The following is a 19,496-nucleotide window of genomic DNA, read 5'->3' on the forward strand; positions in this document are numbered from 1 at the left end:
CAAATGGAAACAGGAATTTAACACCAGATATTTAAACCACATGAAAACAACATTTTCAAAATGTCTAAATCTGTTGAAAGAATCTGTTTATGGACTCACTAGAACTGCTCAAAATTTCCTGAAGAGGAAATATCCACCCACTTCCAATGCAAGCACAGCAGTTAGGTGGCAAACACTGTTGCCACATTCAGCAATAGACCAAGAGAAAATCCAAAAGGTGTCTCACATTTGTGCGTTGACTTCCACACATGCTTGTCCTGAGGTTAAAAGACATAAAAATAGAGACACAGTTCACAGTGCTTTGTGCGTTGACTTGATACAGGGAATGACTTCGATCAGGCTTTGATGCCAGATGCACTCCCAAGAAGCCCATGTGCCGCGATGCCAGGAGCACCATTAACCACAAAGGGAGTCCTTCCATTCCCTTCAGCAAAACCTGTAAGGGAGCACCGTGAGCTCAACCCACCTCCCCACAGCACTGTACCGTGTCCTATTGCCACCTCTCAACACGCTATGAATCACATCCCATCTGCCCAAGAGTAAATAGCACTCAGGTGATTTCCAAAAATCAAAAGACAAAGGCAATTGCTCACATGGGTAAGAAAAACAAACAGGATTTTGCCAAGTTTTGGGAGGCAGACAGATTTATGCACCTAAACATTGCACTCCTCTTTATAAATTGCATTCTAAAAGAAAAACTGAGTGGCAGAGAGTAATATATAACTTTATAAGGGAAAGAAAACAGTGAGGGGATATTTATTCTAAAACCAAAGCATCAAAATTAAGGGAATACAAAGTTAGGTAACACTTAAATTCAGCTCATACAGAGGGCAGATTTAAGGTTTGCAAAGAAAACTAACAACTCTGTTGAATGTAGCTGTGTTTGGCTAGCGATCATCAGACAGTTTAAATGCCATCCATCTACCCAGCAGCCTAGCAGAGCTCGTGGAGTGCTGAGTTCTCCTCTCAGCTACCGTGGAAGAGACATTAACTCACGGAATGGAGCTGCTCAAGGGTTTGCTGGTTAGTCTGAAAAAGTAACATAGGTCTCCGTATATTCAAGGGAAAGTAGGTTGGTTGAATCACTCTGGGGAGGTACCGGCTCTCCTTCCTTGCTATGGAAGATGCCTAGATGACTAATTTAGACCACATGCCTGAATTTAGGAGAGAGAAGTCTTTCCCAGGCAGACTGTAATTGAAAGATTTTACTTGGTGGGATTTCAGATTACGTTCAATTGATTTTTGAAGATATTTACAAGTATTTCTTCTCATGAGGAACTTAAAAGAAAATGAAAAAGATGTCAAAAAAAAAAGACACTGAAACTGCCTCTTCCCTATTCACTCAACCCCCACAGACCAGGATCAATCCTAAAAAGCTCTGCACACATGAGCCTTTACCTAAGCCTCATGAAGTCAGTACATGTATTTAACTGGCTTTGGCTCAGGTCCAGAATTTCCTTTAATTTGAAAGGGAGTTTCACCTGTGACGAACTCGCAGCATAGAGTTTAATATTCATGTTGTGCAGAACAGAAACAAATGAGACTAATAAATCTTCAATAGAAATTTACAAGACTTTTCTGGCTTAATAAATTTAGCCAGGGGGCAATTGCTCTTAAACACTCGATACATAAAAACGGATCCTCATTTCCATTAGCATGCAAATTCCTTACACGTTTCATCAGAATTTAAGATGTCGCATCTTACAAGTTTTTAAAAATGTGGCCTTCATGGCTGCTCTTTTCCCCATCCGCAGTCATTCACACGTGGCCGTACAAACTCCTTGGCTGTCAATTCATTTCTTCTACTAAGCTGTCTTTTTTTTTTATTATTATTATTTTTAAATTAATTCATAGTGCATGCAAAGAAAACTAAAAATGTCTATTCCTATAAGATTCTCAGGTGCTTTCATCCTCCAGTTCTTCAGGTAGATGTCTAATACATGTTTCCTCCTTTTCCAGCCAGTTTACGCGGCGCTGTGAGCCAGCCATTTAAAGATTAATGCACACAGAGCAAAGTAGTCTACAGGCTGTACAGCTTTTTAAGTATTTCCTTTAAGCTCTTGCACACATATGTAAAAGAAAACAAATTAAAGATTATTTGCAGGGTTTGGCAATGAAAATGAGGTGTTAGTAGCATTTTGAGCTGGCAATAAATTTTATTCGACTGTTTTATTACTTTGGGGCAAAGGCAACTATTTCTTTTGGGGCGTCTTTTAGCATCGTGAGATTAGGGTTTACATTTTAATGCATGGATAGTTTTGAAATAAATTCAGCAGTTTGTAAATGATGGTGTATGTCAGATGATGTAAATACATGACAAAACTGTGTTTCGGTTGTTTTGCAACAATGTCTTCCACATTTCCAAAAGAAATGAGCAAACTACAATAAATCTTGCAAAACAAGGTCTGGTTCCTGGAGTGCCAAAACCTTTTCACATCTGGGCAAATGAAAAGAGGATACATCTACCCAAGCTCTGTGACATCCAGGCAGCCGGTGTCAGCTCGGGCTGAGCTGAGGAAGATCTGAGGACAGCAGAGCGTAATGGCTGAGGCTCCGCAGCGCTAACTAACATGGCTACGCCGCTTCCAGCTGGCTCAAAGCACCGGCAGAGCGAGTAGGCATCTGCCTGGGAACGCGGCAGGGCTGGCTCACATCTGCTTGCAGATGCCGCGTGGACTTACAAAGCAGTGGACACATTACTTAAGACCGTCGACCACGTCAGTGTCAAAACTGCCGAGCCTTAATTTGCTAGAAATTATGGCTTTGGGTCTGTCCTGCTCTTACACCATTCCCTAAGCTATCTGCTCTTTCTCACTTCGGAAAAACACCAGGGTAGGTGGAAATTGTTCTAACCTTTTCTAAGCCATATATGAATTGTTTTATTCATATAATTATTTTTATTTCAAGAATAAGTCAAGAGACGTTGAGGGCTGAAGGAGCTGGTCCTCATTATTTTCTCTAATCCATCCCCAGACCCTACAATCATCCTGTTTACCTCTGTTCAGAGAAACAGCACAGAAGTTTATACCACAGCCGATGGTCTGCAGCCTTCGCACAGTTGACTAAACAGGTAACACTACACACCGTACAGGGCCCACAGAACCAGCACAGTCTACAAAAGCCTTTTCTGGCTGTGGTCAGCTTATCTATTCCAGTGACACACTACTGTTTTGTTTTTTTTTTTTTTTAATTTCCATTTCTTTTCTCTCTAACAGAAATAATTACCCCTTTCAGCTCTTCTTTAGAGCTTCCATTTAATCTTCTATTTAAATACATAGTCAAGGAAACGCCAAATTTTCACATTGTGAAATGTATCTAATCATACTGGACATCCTTATTTATGTACTTTTTTAATATGAATTTTCATGCTTATTGCACCACAGGCTTTTAATTAAGCTGCCACTGGACTACCAATTATATCAATTGCTATATTGTGTAACTTCTGTGTATGTGGGGGTGAACACTTACCAGTGGCACTAGCCTGCAAAGACAAATATGTTATCATGGCCAATGCGCACTGGAATAGCAGGAGTTAGAAAATAAAATAAGATTCTAAACTCAAGGAGTCAAGAGTAATTAAGTTGAATAGATACAGGGAACACATTAAGGAAATGTACGATCTTAGATAGTAAAGATACGGCTGCATTAATTGCAAGGGGAAAAAAAGACATCATAAAACTGTCAAGATAAGTTAAGTGATTTAGGATCCAAGGTCCTAAATTACAAAATAACCTAGGTATTTAGGGTCATCCGTACATTTGAGAATTATGGGACTTGTTGCCCAAAGTGCCACTTTTCGATGGCTTTCAATTAGTATCCCAATGTCTAAATCATAAGAATATAGGATTGGAAGAAAAACCCGAGACTAGTTGCCTGCATTAATAAGCACCCACATGACAGACATTTATGAGGATGCGCAGACAACTGCAAGCCACAAGACGCTTCCTACTATCCCACACCAAATGCAGAGCTAGAAGGAGAGCTATGGGCCCGGAGCTTTTCCTTACAGCACATTTTAGCTGGAGAGCCTCACCGTCACCCCAGGTCCCTGCAGCAGTAGGGTATTCGTGAAATAAAACTCCAAAGTTATTCCAGGAAGCTGACCTCTACCGTTTCACACAGGATATTAAATAGACCCCAGCTGTCTCCACTTAGAAGTGACTTAGTTCATATGTTTTATAAAGGTCCATTCAGCCGCTTTCTGAGTTATCACAGAATTGAAGTGACTTTCTGTGAAGAAAAAGTCAAAAGTTCTGGCGACTTCCCTTACCTAGCTTTCATGCAGGCACGTCTTGGTTTTCAAACATCACAACTGGCATCTATATGTTCTGAAATAAGAACCTGTGTCTGGATTATGAAAATATTTGACTGAGAAATAACTGTCCCTAGTCCATTTGCAAGCAACATATACAGTAGAGCATTTTTTTTTTTTTTTTTTTGCTAAATCCAGGAAGACACAGTAGTCTTCATTTCCATGAATGCCTCTGTACGCAGGCCCCTATAGAGTATGACTATCGATCTAAGTGCAGTACAGTCCGCGTGATTTCACTCCAGAAGGCAGAGAAGTGACATGGATTTAGATTTTCCAAAGCACAAGAAAAGTTTTTCAGGCTTGTGAAAATGACAGTGATCAATATATTAGAAATGCCATCATAATCATGTCCATTCAGAAAATGTTAGTTATATTGTTTCAAGAACTCAACAGTCTTTTCAAGAAGAGCCTCCATTTAAAACCCGACAAAATGATATTGCAATGTTTTTGTATAAAGGGTGTGCTCTGGGATGAATGAGTTCTGGAACTGAGTGAATAATGCAATTTAATGAGGGGAAATTCATGCTCAGAAGAAGAAAGATCAAAGTGACCTTAAATTTTACAAGATTTGATAAATTTAAAAAAGGGTCAATATTAAAAGGAGACATATAATCTCATCATCTAAATATTCCCTAAAACCCTTTAAAATATATATTTGCATTGCACACAGGAGGAAAAAAAAACAAACCATCTGTTTCAAAAATTGGTTCTGCAGCTTTTAAATATTGACATCCCCTGTCCAATTGCCTGCTCCAGTGGACTGTGCCCCAGTTACGTTGAGCCATTAGATGTTTACTCTTTTGGATATTGCCTGGGCTCTTTGCCACTCACTTCAGGCTTTCTAATTTTCATTTACTCTTTCCAGAATACATTTAATAAAATTTACTATTTTATTATACTTAGGAGTGAGATGGCATTTCGGTTCCAAGTTCCAATTTTCAATGTCATGTAGCTTTTTAAAACAATTAGCTTTTGGGATAGTTTTTTTCCTGGCTTGCCCTCATTCCCTTTCAATTTTTTCTTTTAACTTTAAAAAAGAAAACTGTTCAGACATTTTTAAGGCACAAACTTCAAACTAATTGCAGTCCTACATGTCTAAGAAACCTCATCCATATTACAAAATAATAATTCTGAACTTCCTGGTGTAAATGCAGTCAAATCTTGACATTTTCATGGTTTTTCTTTTCCACATATGCACACAAACACACACGTGATATGCATATCCAAACAGGTTAGCAGAGCAGCTTATTTGCTTCACTAGAATTATATTGTCTTAGTGGTTCCATAATAAAAAAAAGCTATTTTCAAGCTTTGTAAATCAAACTAAAAAAGAACTACCTCCAACAGACACTCAACATAAAAAATGATGGAGCAGAATCTGTTAGCATTATTGATTGACTGTAATTTTGCAGGCTGTTACTGAGCAATGTGGGCTGACACCTTTTGACATTATGGAAAAATAAAACTTCAAATAAAAAAAATAAAACTTCAAATAAAAAAAAATAATAATCCAAGAGATAAGGATATAGTAACACTGCTTTCCAAGCACTCAGGTCTCGGATAATTCAGAGGTCAATGTAAGTTAGACACCAGAATTTTCCAACTACTTGCAATTATACTATCACATAATTTGCTCACAAGGAATATGAGGCAATGAAACTATGTGTAGCACCAGAATTTTACCAATAATGAGATAATAAGCCCACTTTGTGACAAATCCTGTATGAGACCAGTGTGGCAGCGTGAAGAGAAATGAGAAAAATACATAAGAGAAACTACATCTGAGAAAGCTTCGAAAGGTGCCTTATACCACTCGTAGGCTGCATGACTGGCCATCTCCAACACATACCTCAGCTGCTCCTCCTCTTGTAAAAGATTAACAAGTTTTGATCAAAATGGCTTCTGCTGGAGCTTAAAACTGGGTACAGGGTAAGCAGGCAATGCCCACCCATTCCAGCTACAACCTGTTCCCCTTCGTACTTTAACACTAAGCGCAAACCAGAAGCAGATGGTCTGAAGTCAGTACATTTCACAGAAACCCACACTCTGCTATCAGGAAAAGTACATCTTTTTTGCCAACTGATAAAAAAGGGTTCTTGTACAAGCCCTTACCAACAATCCACATACTATAGACTTTGGTAAAAAAAAATAAGTTCCCCTATAATACTAATTTCTTACTCAATTACCTCCTCTAATATCTCATAGTTCAAGTGCTCTCTGATTTCAATACTAGCTTTTTGCTCCCCCACCCCCAAAATAATTTTCTATTTGCTTTTGTAACTTCTCTTATTTGCTGTACAAACTCCCTACTGGTGTGTCCACTTTCCACTTTCAAACTTGAACCATGCGGACCGGCATTAAGCTCATCTGGCTGTAGCAGGCTGCAGTTGGGTGTCCACTCTGCATTAGCCACCTGGGCGCTCTCTGCAGTCAACAAGATAGAGGGAGGCATTTCCAAAGGGAAATTCATTCTACTCCAGGGTGGGTATGAGGGTGAGTGGGATGAATTATTCTCAGAAAGTGCATCCTCTCCCCTCACTGCCTATGGGGAGACTCTAAATGACTAGGATGGAGTATACTTTTCATATTCAGATGGTTAAAGTTAGATGTCTGCTCACAATTATCTTACATTCCTGATTTGCTTTTTTATGCATGGCTATGTGTACCTTCATAGAATCATAGAATGGTTTAGGTTGGAAGGGACCTTAAAGATCACCTAGTTCCAACCCCCCTGCCTTCCACTAGACCAGGTTGCTCAAAGCCCCTTCTGTGCACCCATCATGATATACTGGAGCAGAACCATAAAAGGCGTAGAGAAAGTTCGATGTCTCCCTTTGACATCCCCCAGCCCTCCAGAGTTTGAGGAATCAACACATTTTAAATGTCCTGCTATATGTAGTGCCCAGGAAGAGGCTATAGATCCAAAGAAGCAGCCAGGACAGAGCATCACACCAGGGACAGACATATGACCCAAGTGACAAAATGTGCTGCTACAGATCTCTATTTAAGTACCTACCAAGTCAAACCTCAGCATTTTCATATCCTTCCTCTTGACTGTTGAATTTTTGATTACCTCTTGTTTCTTAATCTCTTTTTTCTAAAGCCTACTGTTACTACATCAAGTTTGGGAACCATCCTGTTCCCAAAAATATTATATTTAATTACTGCAGTCACTATGACTGTGTGTCTTCACTGCAAGAATTTTTTAAACCAGCTATTGCAAGTTACTTCAGGCTATGCAGAGAGTGGTCTCTCTTCCTAGTACTCCAGGAACAGCTGCTTCACTGACAGTGTCTGTAAGTTTTGTCTTTAAACCTTGTCCGATTTGTTCACTTTACTATGAACAGTGGTTGAAATTGTCCTTTATTACTGTTTTAGCAAACCTAGTTGACTTTACAGCTTCTTCCAGAATTATAGGCTCAATACCTTTTCACTGATCTAGAGGATGGCAGAAGATTTAAATTTGCTTTTTATGACTTAAGCTTTGTTTCTGCAGAATGTCCACTCTCAACTTCAGATTACTGGAAACCAAGCAGTCTTTGAAATGTATTTTCTTACAGACGTCACAATATCCTATTGATTTGGGATATTCCAATATACTTAAAATGTCTTCTAAAAAGACTCCCTCAACAGTGTTATTCACCTATCTGGGTTTTATCTATAGCCACAAATACCTTTCATTTTTAGTCAAATGGGTTACTTGACTCTTCTGTGCAACTCCTAGCTATTCTTGCTGTTGTACTGCCACAGTCTTCAGTTTCAGTCTCAATTCTGTTTGTATTTTTTCACTACTGCATAAAGATTTCCTTTTGAAATAACTGACATCTCTAAAAGATGTTTTAATCTGACCAAATAAAATTAAAAGGTAATAAAACCTTCCTGACTTCTTAAGAAGAGAGACAACATGAATAATAAGCAGCATAGAATTAAGTAATGCCAGGTAACTTTTTTTTTTTTTTAATGATGTTACAAATATAAAGGCAATGTGCTGAACAGGATTCCATGCTATGAAGAGATACAGGTGCTCAGTTCTACAGAAGTACTGACTTGTCTGGGTCCTTCCACGAATGCCAAGTCTTTTAAGTTTAATGAGACATTTAATTCTGATTTTCAGACTATATTCATTGATTCAAACCTGTCCAGATATGGGTATTATTGCTTTGATCAAAACTTGTTGCTCAACGTTTTATAAAAAGTAGAGATGAACATTAAGGCAACAAATTGATTAGAGATGTCTGTGAGGAAACCACAAAGATCAGTGGGTAGGCCTATCTCCATTAACAATCTAGAGGGTTATCTAAGGATAAACAACACACTAATTAAAAGTGCAGATGCTACTCAATCTCTATGTCGTAAAGATCACAAATACAAACAAAGTATGCTGTTAGATAAAATTAGCAAAATAAGATTCACCTTGTAACCTACTTCCTAGTAGAGAAAAATAATACAGGTCATTAACTTTCACTGTCCTGAAGAAACCTGGAAATCAATAGCAGGGGTTCTAGTGCTGTGCTAGTGAATAACAAGTTAGACATAAACTAACTATAGCTATAGAAGCATTTTCTCTTGATGAAGTGAAATGTATATAGCACTGAAATGACCACGTTCGTGATGCAACCTGGTGTTTGGGGGTAAGCACAGCATGGTACAAATTGCTTAGGTGACAAGGTAGAGATACGCATCAAATATTTCAGAGGGTACTTTTGTGGTGCTAAAAGGGAATGTAATTTGGAGGAGTGGAAAAGGTCAACAGGAACTCTGAGTCCATATCAGTGAAAAACCTCCTAATGAAAGAACTACTTTTATACCAAATTTGGTGCACTCGATAGTTGCAGCATCTAAAATCTGAACAGTAAAGTCTCAAACATGCATGCTTGATGGGACACCTTGGCACAGTCTGCATGTCCTAATGCATTTTTGTTCATCCTCACTTTAGGAATTTATGATTTGACCAACCAGAGCCGTTTGAATCGGTGTAGCTCTATTGACTTTAACTTCATCAGTGGAAACTCAACTCTTAAATTTGCAACTGCATTCTTGGATTAGCTGGAAGATGCAGATGCAATTCCCCTGTTAGTAGTGAGTGTTCACATAGATGAACAGTTAACTGTGCATATTGGTTTTCAGAACACAACACGAGAAGAACCAGAAGACCTTCCTTCAACTGTAATCTTCTGGTTAAAATATTGTGTAGATGTTGATGACCCACTGCTACAAAGTCAGAGCACTTAAAGATCACACCCATCTTTTCTGGAGAGTACCATCTGACTATAATTTATTGAAGGGCTGTCATTTATTATGAGACACATTGATATTCCAGACAGCCACAAGAGTTTTTCTAGGAAAATGATTTGATCACCAGTGAGGGCAAGTGAAAAGCAAAAATCATACCTAATACATAGTCCTGTAAATCTGAAGAATCTAATTTCATCTTTAATATGCAACATAAAAACCCATCACCATATATTTATATGATGAGGAAAGGGGCAGAAAGTCAAAGTACGAGAATGACAGAAAGTGGGAACTTTACTAAGACTTACTAAAAGGGATACAATTTTAACATTGATACAATATATCTATGAGAAACCCACCATATTTCTATTTATACATTGGATTTTATGATAACATTATTCAAAACGCTGTTGCTAGGGACGTTTAAGTTTGTTGTAAATAAAAGACTTTCATATCCTATATCTGGTTTTAATATCATGAGGGTTTTTTTAAATGTATGATTATGCATTTCTATGCGTTAAATGTTTCCAATTTTTTGTAGAGACACTCAAAAGGAGTCCAATTCCTTGTCATACTGAGTGAAAGTTAAATGTGACATTCAATGGCTTCACAGCCCTCCCTTTTTACGGGGCAGGAGCAGAGTGGGCAAAGTCCTCTAAGGTTGTTTCACTTTGGCGGTAGCTCTGTATCCAAACCAGAACTCCCCCAAACATATAAGCACAGTCAGTACATTCCCAACTCCCACTGCCAAGTTAAAATGAAAACGGTCTTAGTTCAGAAATGATTGAGGTGGTTTGCTCTAATCAAATTAAACCAGGCAAATGTTCTTTTCAAAGGTAACTGTCTACTCTGCAGCTGTATGCAAAATACCACATCAAATGTGAAAAAAAAAAAAAAAAATAGTGATAGAATTCTATCCTTACAGTACAGCCCTGGCTCCACAGATGAAGAGAAACAAAAGCACCAGTGCAGCTAGGAATTACACTCACAGAAAGCTCCTAGAAATATGCTAACTTAAGAAACAGTGAACAAAGTACTGAAATTTCCAGTTTATAATTAATTGATTTCAGGGAGAAGGGAATTCTCTGGCATTGTTAAACAGCAACAGACACCTTCAGTTATTTATCATAGTGATCACACTTCAAATAGATATTAAAAGATTAGCCAAAGCTTGACATAAAAGAGAGAAAAAAATAGGCTTTTCCATTCTATTTCTCACTTCCTTTCTCTATTTCTATCAAGAACATGTAACATTCTGTACTGACTAATGTTGCAAAAGTCCAAACTCAAGAGGTTTCATTTAAACTCAGTATGATTCATCAGCACTAGAATTGAGTTTTCAGTCATTAAATATGGGAAATTCCTGACAAGATGAATTCACATGTGAGTTATTTTGTTATTTTCTTTTACTAAGAAAAGATCGGTCACCTGTTAATGATAATCCAAATCGATAACCAGTCACTGTTTGTATGAACACTTTTAAAACAGTATGGAACTTTTTGCTAAGTTTGTAAATTGTTTGCTAGGTATGTCATGGGGAATCTACCCCAGGGCAACTCTACCAATATCAGCAAATTGGCAAATTCCAGTACACCCTGTATTTAGGTATTCAAAACCATCACCTGGTCCTAAAATTACATGGGATGCTTCTCAGGCTAGAGACTCATTTTCTTCTAAAACCCTAAAAAGACACCTACAGCATCATATGGAAGAGTTTCTTATTACTCATATAAAACATTCTTTGTTTTGCCTAAAGAAAACACAACTATGTTAGAATTTTAAGGCCTGATTTTAAAAGAATTATTTAGCAGAATATTTCCTTGTGAACATTTTCTAAGGATGGGACAAATTTTCAAAGGCTAATGGTAAATAAATAAATAGGAAAATCAATACAATGATTTGGATGCAATGAGGCGTTTTGAAACAGTCTGGAAATGAACAGTTACATTTCCACTCTGAAGATCATCTCATCAAAAGCTTCCCAAATGGAGGTTTCCCAAATGGAAAATGTCAAAGTACACCATGGAAAAAAAACACTCCTTGGAAAATTCTACAGTGGTTTGTTTGTTAAATACAAACGCTCTGTAGTTTAAAGGTATAGCTGTTAAATAATCATGCATGTGCAATTTAAAATATTTTTCAGAATATAGGAAAAATACATGAAGAACTCATATAGAAGAAGAAATTGCCTCTCTTTTGAATGCAAAAACGCAGCTAAGTTATATATGTACATGGCTACAGTTATCTTTTAAAAACTTATTAGGTCGTTAAGAATCAAACTGTTCAGCAAAACTGTAAAACAACTAGATTTCATAAAAAAGGAAAAAACAAATGTTCTATATAGAGCTGCAAAGTTGTGGAATGAACAGCAACTTCTACTTTATTTAGGCTTATGAAACTTTATAAAATAATTTTAAAACTTCAGAACTAAATTAAGTCAACTAGGAGTTACTACGAAGGCAAATAACCACTCGTGATGCCAAATTCATATTACTGCTCTATCAGGATAGTTATATTATTTATTCTGCATGATTTAGTTTCACTTTTAATCGAAAAATTCTCTAGAAATAAGGCTTCAGTTAATGTGATACATGAATAAGAATCAATAGGTGTGAATCATATTCTTATGTGTATTGTCCCTGAACTCTATTCAGAAAAGCATTTTAAAATTCAGTTCATACTTACTATCATAGCTATTTCTGTTCGATAATGCACTTACATCTGTGCTAAACTTCAAAAAGTTACTTGAATCCCACTGGGTGTACCTGAGTGACTCACCCAGTGCTTTGCTAAGTCACAGCCACCAGCCTACTCTCTTTCAAACACCTGGAAAGTGAGCACTGTCCTTCTCCCTGCTCTGTTCCGCACTTCAGCCGGTAGTAGGTACCATGAAGCAAAGTGGTCCCAATTAATCTATGCTGACCCCTGTTTGCTGGGGTGGACCATCCACTCTCCTGTCCTTTTCAAGGCTCAGTTTTGAACCCTGGACCCCGCTCCATTAAGCCAGGGGCTGCTGACACTTTGCCTGGCAGTCACAGGCTGTCACCAGCAACGGTTGTGGTGAAACGAGTTGGTTTTCCATTCTGGGCAGGACCCAGCAAGACTAGATCTCGCCAAGAACAGCATAGACACAACCATCCACAGATTTAAAGAAGGAAGGGAGCGCTGGACATAATCTAAAATGACTAACATTTACTCACACAAAGACTGGAAACATGTTTTTTGTAAAAAGCTTAGATTCAGAAGAAGATAAAATACTTTTTGAAGAAAGCTTGTACTCACTCCAGAAACTGAATTTCCTAAGGCTCAGAAGACTATTCCATATTCAACCCTTCCTTCCTGATGTGCTCTTATCTTGTCCTGTTTCTGGCAGACCATGCACTCAAACTAAATCATCACATCCATTACTAATAAACAATTCATATGGACAGGAAGAATACCACTTATTATGTGAACTGTAGGGTTGCGAGCAGATGATGACAGGCCAGCACTTGTGTCATCACTTCACAATGTCCTCTGCCAACTTAACAAACTTCTCCTAATCCTACCAACTGCCAAACCCTGTTCAGCCTCAGCCATATCATTCCCCCTTGCCCTCGTGCCATCAGAGAAGCCGTACTTCCAGGTGGGCAGCCCCTCCCTCCCCAAGGCCTTTGCAACGTTCCTCCTTGCAGTCAATGCAAGGCCCATCTCCCTTCCCCTGCAACCACCACCGCTCTCCAGCCTGGAAATACCTCTCTCCTGCCAAGGAGCTTCCTGTCTTCACATCTGCCTTGAAGACCATCCTGTTTGTGTTAGACTAAAGCCGACTCTGAAGCTCATTCAGTTTTTCCTTCCCATTACTCATCCACCTCTTCTACCTCAGCTGAGACTCATCTGCCAGATTAATCCCTTTAACCTGGGCAAGTTTCAAGTTTGGTTTCTTCTGCTTCACTCCATCCCTGCATCTTGTTTTACTCTTTCTGCGTGCAAGACAGTCCCTATACCTACCAATGTAGAGATAACCATTTCTTTCTCTCCAGGAGCCTGCCAGATGCCGTGAGTGGTGCTCCACAAAAATAGATTGTATCGCACAATACAGCACACTGCTGATCTGTAAGAATGATGTCACACACTAGAAGTTTCACATTAGCTTGGCAGAAAAAGGAAGTAAGGAAGGAAGCAGAATTCACTGGAGACAAACACCCCCTAAAATAGAAATGTTTCACTTGACGGGATGGAACATCTCAATGATTTTGAGACGATCATCCTTTAAACTTATTAACAGCACAGTAATAAAGCCAGCAGCCAATATCAGCGTCACCACGAAATGGAACGAGAAACAAAATTAGCTACTGCATTTTGAAATGCTCTTCTTTCTGAATGTTCCCATATCATTCCTGTTTGACAAACAGAACAAAGCAAAACAACTACAAGTTCATACTGCCTTGCAAAAGGTTTGCTAGGAATTGATGAGCTGTTGCAGATATGTTCAGAATGCTCTATCAGGTTAGACAGGGAATTTCAGACACTTATAAAAAGACACCTTCTATCTTAGTATAACACAATTTTAAGGACCAAGCCACTATACACTTCTGGGACCTTTGAGCAGTGCTGGTCTTTATGTCTGAGCACATGGGGATGGGGGAGTCAGCTGTGCTCCAGCCTCTCCCCTCCCCGACTCAGGTTGCCTTGCCAAGGAAATCCATTGATGGGCTCCAAAAGTACTCAAGTGCAAACCAAGAGATAAGAGCATGGACCACCGGATGGCAAAAGCAGGGGAAAAGGAAAACGGCAGTATCGCTGTACCACAAAGGGCAACTTACAGTGTCATTCATATTTCAAAGGATATAAAAGAACATAAAACTTTGAACATGGCATAACTGCACAAATACTCACAATCAGTGTTTCCCCCACACTTACCAGTATACCAAAAAGGCAGAGGAATAGTTACACTTCCAGCTAGGTGGAACATGCTGCTGAATCTAAGTCAATTAGCTGGGGCACCTATTCTGCAAGCTAACAGGAAGGAGAGAACTAAGATTTTTAATTCCTTATTATATGGTAATGATGACTTTGATGGCAAAATTTCTGACACATCTTTGCAATAATAACCCAGATTAGATGATATTCCAATAGATTATATTCAATACAATTTTGATTATTTTAAAATTGAAGACTTACTAACCCATGAAAATACTAAAAAAGTTATATTAAACAAAAAATATGAGCCAGGAAGCAAAAATACACAGCTTTGCAGGTTTGCTCTATTTGCTTATGGTTTAACACTATTAAAACTATTATATATATATGTTAGAAAATAAGAACTGCAAGAATTACAGTATTCTGTCTTGTGTATCACCTTCCCAGAGTGGAAATTCACAGTTTGATGGATGATTAACATTAGGGAAAAAATATTCATCTGATTACCAGCAGGAGAGAGATAAAATGAACACAATATATTGCTGAATTTAGCCTTATAATCACAAGAAGAATTTTTACAGATATATTACAGCAGGGAATACTCCCAGTTTTACACACAGGAATTTCCTGAATCTAATATGTCATTTATTCCTGGCAAAGTCTGTCCTTTGTCTACATATATTTCATTTTTCCCAAACAGAACAGCACTAAGCTACATAAGTGCTGGACTGATTTTTGCCAGATTTAACTACTGTATACAGTAAAGCTTTAATAACGCATTACATCTTATCATCTGAAAGGTGAGGTAGAGGAGCACCTTCATCATCCTACCAGTTACACAGGATGTTTCAAAGCCTACAACATACCTCATGTCACAGCAATTCACAGTGAGATTTACTCTTGAAGGCTCTATTTTTTACTTTGTTTTGTGAAGATAAATAGAATAGAGTTAGGTGTCCTGACGAAGTCGAACTCTATACAAGGGAAATGTGAACAGGAAAGTATTTTAATCATATAGCAATCATCCTTTTAACTGTATCTTCCCCATGTCTTTCTCAATACTATTTTTGACAGTCTTACAAAATTGTAGATCAGTCCACCAGGCCTTATTCCCATTACAGTCAACAGTCCAGAGACTTCCACTACCATCACTTTTCTGATGAAGATTAAACTTCCTTTCACTTCTATTCTTGCAGTTCTTTTTGCTTTATTCTGCAGTGAAGTCTTATCTAACTTCATTATCTATTGTTGTAAAAGCAACTCTGCCGTGACAAATGCATCTCTTCATTGTATGAATATGGAAACCGTAGACTTGGACAGAAGAAATGCGGAATCAAGCTCTCATAATAAGCAAGCAGTAGCATGGAAAAAATATGATAAATATTTTGTTTAAAATTATTCTATGCTATTTAGACATTTCTACTTTATGGACAAAATTCTTTTCCATCCCTCATGCCAAGCACCGGAAATCACTCTTTGGCTCTAAGTGTTTCTCAGGATTTTAGAGGAAGGGAATCTACAACCGCTATGACAATCCTGGGCTGCAGTGGCAGTGCTGCTCCTGCATCATGGCTCCATGATCAACAAAGCCATGGAGCTCTACCTCTGCCTAGCAGGTACTGGGTCTTTTCCTTACCAAACTGTTCTTCACGTTCAGCACCACTTCGTGGAGGCAGAGAAGCCCTGGACTGCTGAGCTCCAACTCTCTGGAGATGCCCAGACCCACCATTTGAGTTCAGCGTGACATTCAGCATGAGTTCATGCCGCCTGTGATTTCTGCCAGTGCTGTCAGCTGACGCCCCAGTACCACAGCCCAGCACTGGGCGTATGCAGCTCATCTGTTTGAAGTCTGTCTAAATTTTTGACTCACAGAATGACTGTTGGTTTGCATTGAGCGACTCATGGATCACGCATGCCATTACTCAGAGGTATCAGATTCAACATTATACTTGCAGTTCTCACTTATTTCTCTCAGGCTAGTTGCCTGTAATAGTGAGAAAAAGCTAGATGTCCCTCAAAATAAAATTAAAAAAAAAAGATTTTGCATATTTGTGGTGTTGTTCCAGTGCTCTGAAAATTATGTACATTTTAATCCAGTATGTAGACGATGCACTTGACATTATTTTTATTTAGTAGCCGGGCCATGATACCAGTTTCCAGAATGAATGCCCAAACAATGAACATTTTTGTGAGCATATGTTCAATAATTACAGCTAGGTCAGCTGCTTAAGATTGCAGATCTTCTTTTACAGTATTTCCTTTTCTGAGCTTATTTACATAAAACAAAAATAGACCTTTAATTTCAATAAATTACAAACTCTTCTACCGTATTTTGTAACGGAACCGGGGCATCTAAATATTTTCAAATAATCTTTCATTATAAGGAGATGATTTCAGTCACTCCAAAGTGCTACTTTTAGCTTCATCTGCTCTACAGATTAAAACCCATGCACAGCAGAGGTGAGTTTTTAAATAGTATTCCTCACATTATAGAAGAAATCATGTTTGAAATTGCTTCTGATATTCCCCTGCCTGTTTGTGGAAAAAGGTGTGCAGCCGAGGTCCCAAGCATCCTGATCCATCACAGACCAACCCCTTGTGTCTGAAATGCTGCTTATGGCAAAAGGTACAGGCTTCACAACACCACTGTGAGGACCTGGAACACACTTTCAGAGATTTATATTGAAACTACATTCTCATATAGCTGGTTGAAATAGTTACTGCTTGCAGAGACCGAATTTTCATTCAAACTTGGAAAAAAAATTTTAATCCTCAATATATTATGCAACCCTATGTCAAGATTGCACCGCACTTAAACCCAAGCAACGCAAGCCTGCAGCTGCATAGTCAGTTCATCAAACAGCTCTTTGGAAAACAAGAATTTTATTTCCATGATTTTGCTGAATTCAGGATTAGAAAGCACGTAAAAAAATCTTTTACTTCATATGGAAAGATCTCAATGGCAGAAAAATTCCTAAGTATTGTCATGTTGAATTATTCCCAAACAAGGTTTACAATTTTCAAATACGTAAATGTCTAAACTTGGACAACTAAATCCTCATTTACTCTCATACATTATTGGGTTGGATTTCAGAGATTTTGAGAACTCTCAGTTATCTCTACTGCCAAGGGAGAACTTTGTGTGCTCTCCTCTGTAAACCAAGCCACTTGATGTGATCAAATACAACATGCTGTCCACACAAAGATGACTTCACTTTTGAAATTTACTGACTAAGCCTCTGGCATTAGAAGGTGCTGGTCAAAATAATGGTCATTAACCAAATTGTGGATTTGCTTGAAAAGTGTGAGCTGCAGCCTGCATCCCATTGCTCGCTGCAGTAACACCAATGACCTGCATTCCATTACTTCAGAATACACATGCTTCGCCTATTTAGTTTAGACAGAAATTAGTGTTGCATTATGCTGCCTTGAGATGAACCAAAATGAATTTATCTCTAGCTATTCACTTTTGTATTTTAAATATTATTCTCGGTCTCACCTTTCCTCTTGCACCTGCTATAAACCCCCTCATCTCAGACCCTAAAACGGGAGGACCACAGCTACAAGCCACTTTGAAAGTCACCTTTAACTTCAGAGCATCTATTTCTCCAAGACAAAAAGACACTTGGTGTTAGTGAAGTATAAAATATTTTCCTTTTGCTATCCAATAGGTGCATATGATCATGCAAATAACAGGAAATATTCTTGTTAATACAGCACCATCAGCAAGATGCCAACCAGTTTCAAATCGTTGCCGACCTGAGTATCTGCAAAGTGAAGCTTACTTCTTAAAGTTCATAATATTAATAAAAGACGCTCACAGGCTGCTGGAGGTTTCCAGCTATAGAAAAATGTAGGAGGATACAGTAGGGCCAGCCTTACCATTGAGAGACTCTGTTCAAGAACACAGGATATTTATCTGGGGTTTATGCTATCGACATCAGAAAGGACATCCTGGGGTCACTGCTACCATTTTGCAAGGAAGACCTGACGTCTGTACTGTTGCACTCTGGGTAGCACAATCATCAGCGCACGGTGAAATTATTACCAGTCAACCAGTATTCAACCCTGAGGCCGCCTGCAAAGCTTGAAGTCTTAAGCTGTTACTTCTCTTTAACACGATAATCTACAGCTCTCTATAAAAGCATCTAAAAAGGTGGAACACACCTTGTACTACCGCTCTCATAATCTCTGCCATTTTGATAATGAAAAGAGCTGCTAAAAATCAGCTGCAGCTGGCAGAACTAATACCTGAGACAAAACTAGGGAGACGTTGGGTTTTTTCATTCTCTCTTATGCCTGAGGAAATAGTGTATATGTGGCTCCTTGCCCATCCACTCAAACGCTTAAGTCACACACCTATGCCTCTGGAGATGGGTGTTTGTGTGTGTGGGAGGCAATGCACAGGGATGAGGTGAGGTCTGGCAGGCAGCACCATGGCCTGCTGAAACCTCAAACCACACTTCATGTACACAGTTTAGTGCTCATTTCATCCACAAACCCAAACTGGTGTCCAGTCCATTTACGTACCCAAACTCTCAATTGCCCAATTCATGTACAAAAACCAGGACCCTACTGATAGGGACGTCTGCCCCACTTCCTCACCTGACCACGTTGGGGTGCTCGAATGTCTCCAGGTGCCTCAAAACTGCCACCTCTCGGATGGTGGACAGCGGCATCCCCTCCTCGCTGGTCTGCACTCGTACCCGCTTCAGCGCAACAAACCGACCTCCGTTCTTCAAGTCTCGGGCTTTGAACACCTTCCCGTAGGCTCCTTCCCCAATCTCAGCCACACATTCATACTGCTGGTCAGCTAGGTTTGTGCTGTCCTTATCCATGCTGGCGCTGCTCCTCTTCCTCCCGTGCTCCAAGTGCCTCAGGGCAGCTCTCCGTCTCTCCTGCTTTCTGAAAATTAGTACTTTGCTCACGTTGCAGATACACCACGCGCTTGCTACCTCTGCCAGAGGGGCAGTAGGAAGCTCTTGCCCTCCTGTTCCCGTTTCTCTTCTATACGAGCCCCAATGTGCCTCCTCTTTCGGCCACCGGGAAT

General features: G+C 39.0%; 1 protein-coding gene across 1 annotated transcript in view; it reads right to left on the reverse strand.

The window, feature by feature from the left end:
• CDK6 (cyclin-dependent kinase 6) overlaps positions 1–19,284 on the reverse strand; it is a 125,198-nt gene extending 105,914 nt beyond the window's left edge. The window contains exon 1 of the mRNA XM_009887911.1: positions 19,052–19,284. Coding sequence (XP_009886213.1) covers positions 19,052–19,284 — 233 coding nt within the window. The remainder of the gene's footprint in view (positions 1–19,051) is intronic.
• Between the last annotated feature and the right edge of the window lie 212 nt (positions 19,285–19,496).

This window comes from Charadrius vociferus, unplaced genomic scaffold, assembly GCF_000708025.1.
Source record: "Charadrius vociferus isolate BGI_N301 unplaced genomic scaffold, ASM70802v2 scaffold447, whole genome shotgun sequence".
Classification (NCBI taxonomy): Eukaryota; Metazoa; Chordata; class Aves; order Charadriiformes; family Charadriidae; genus Charadrius; species Charadrius vociferus.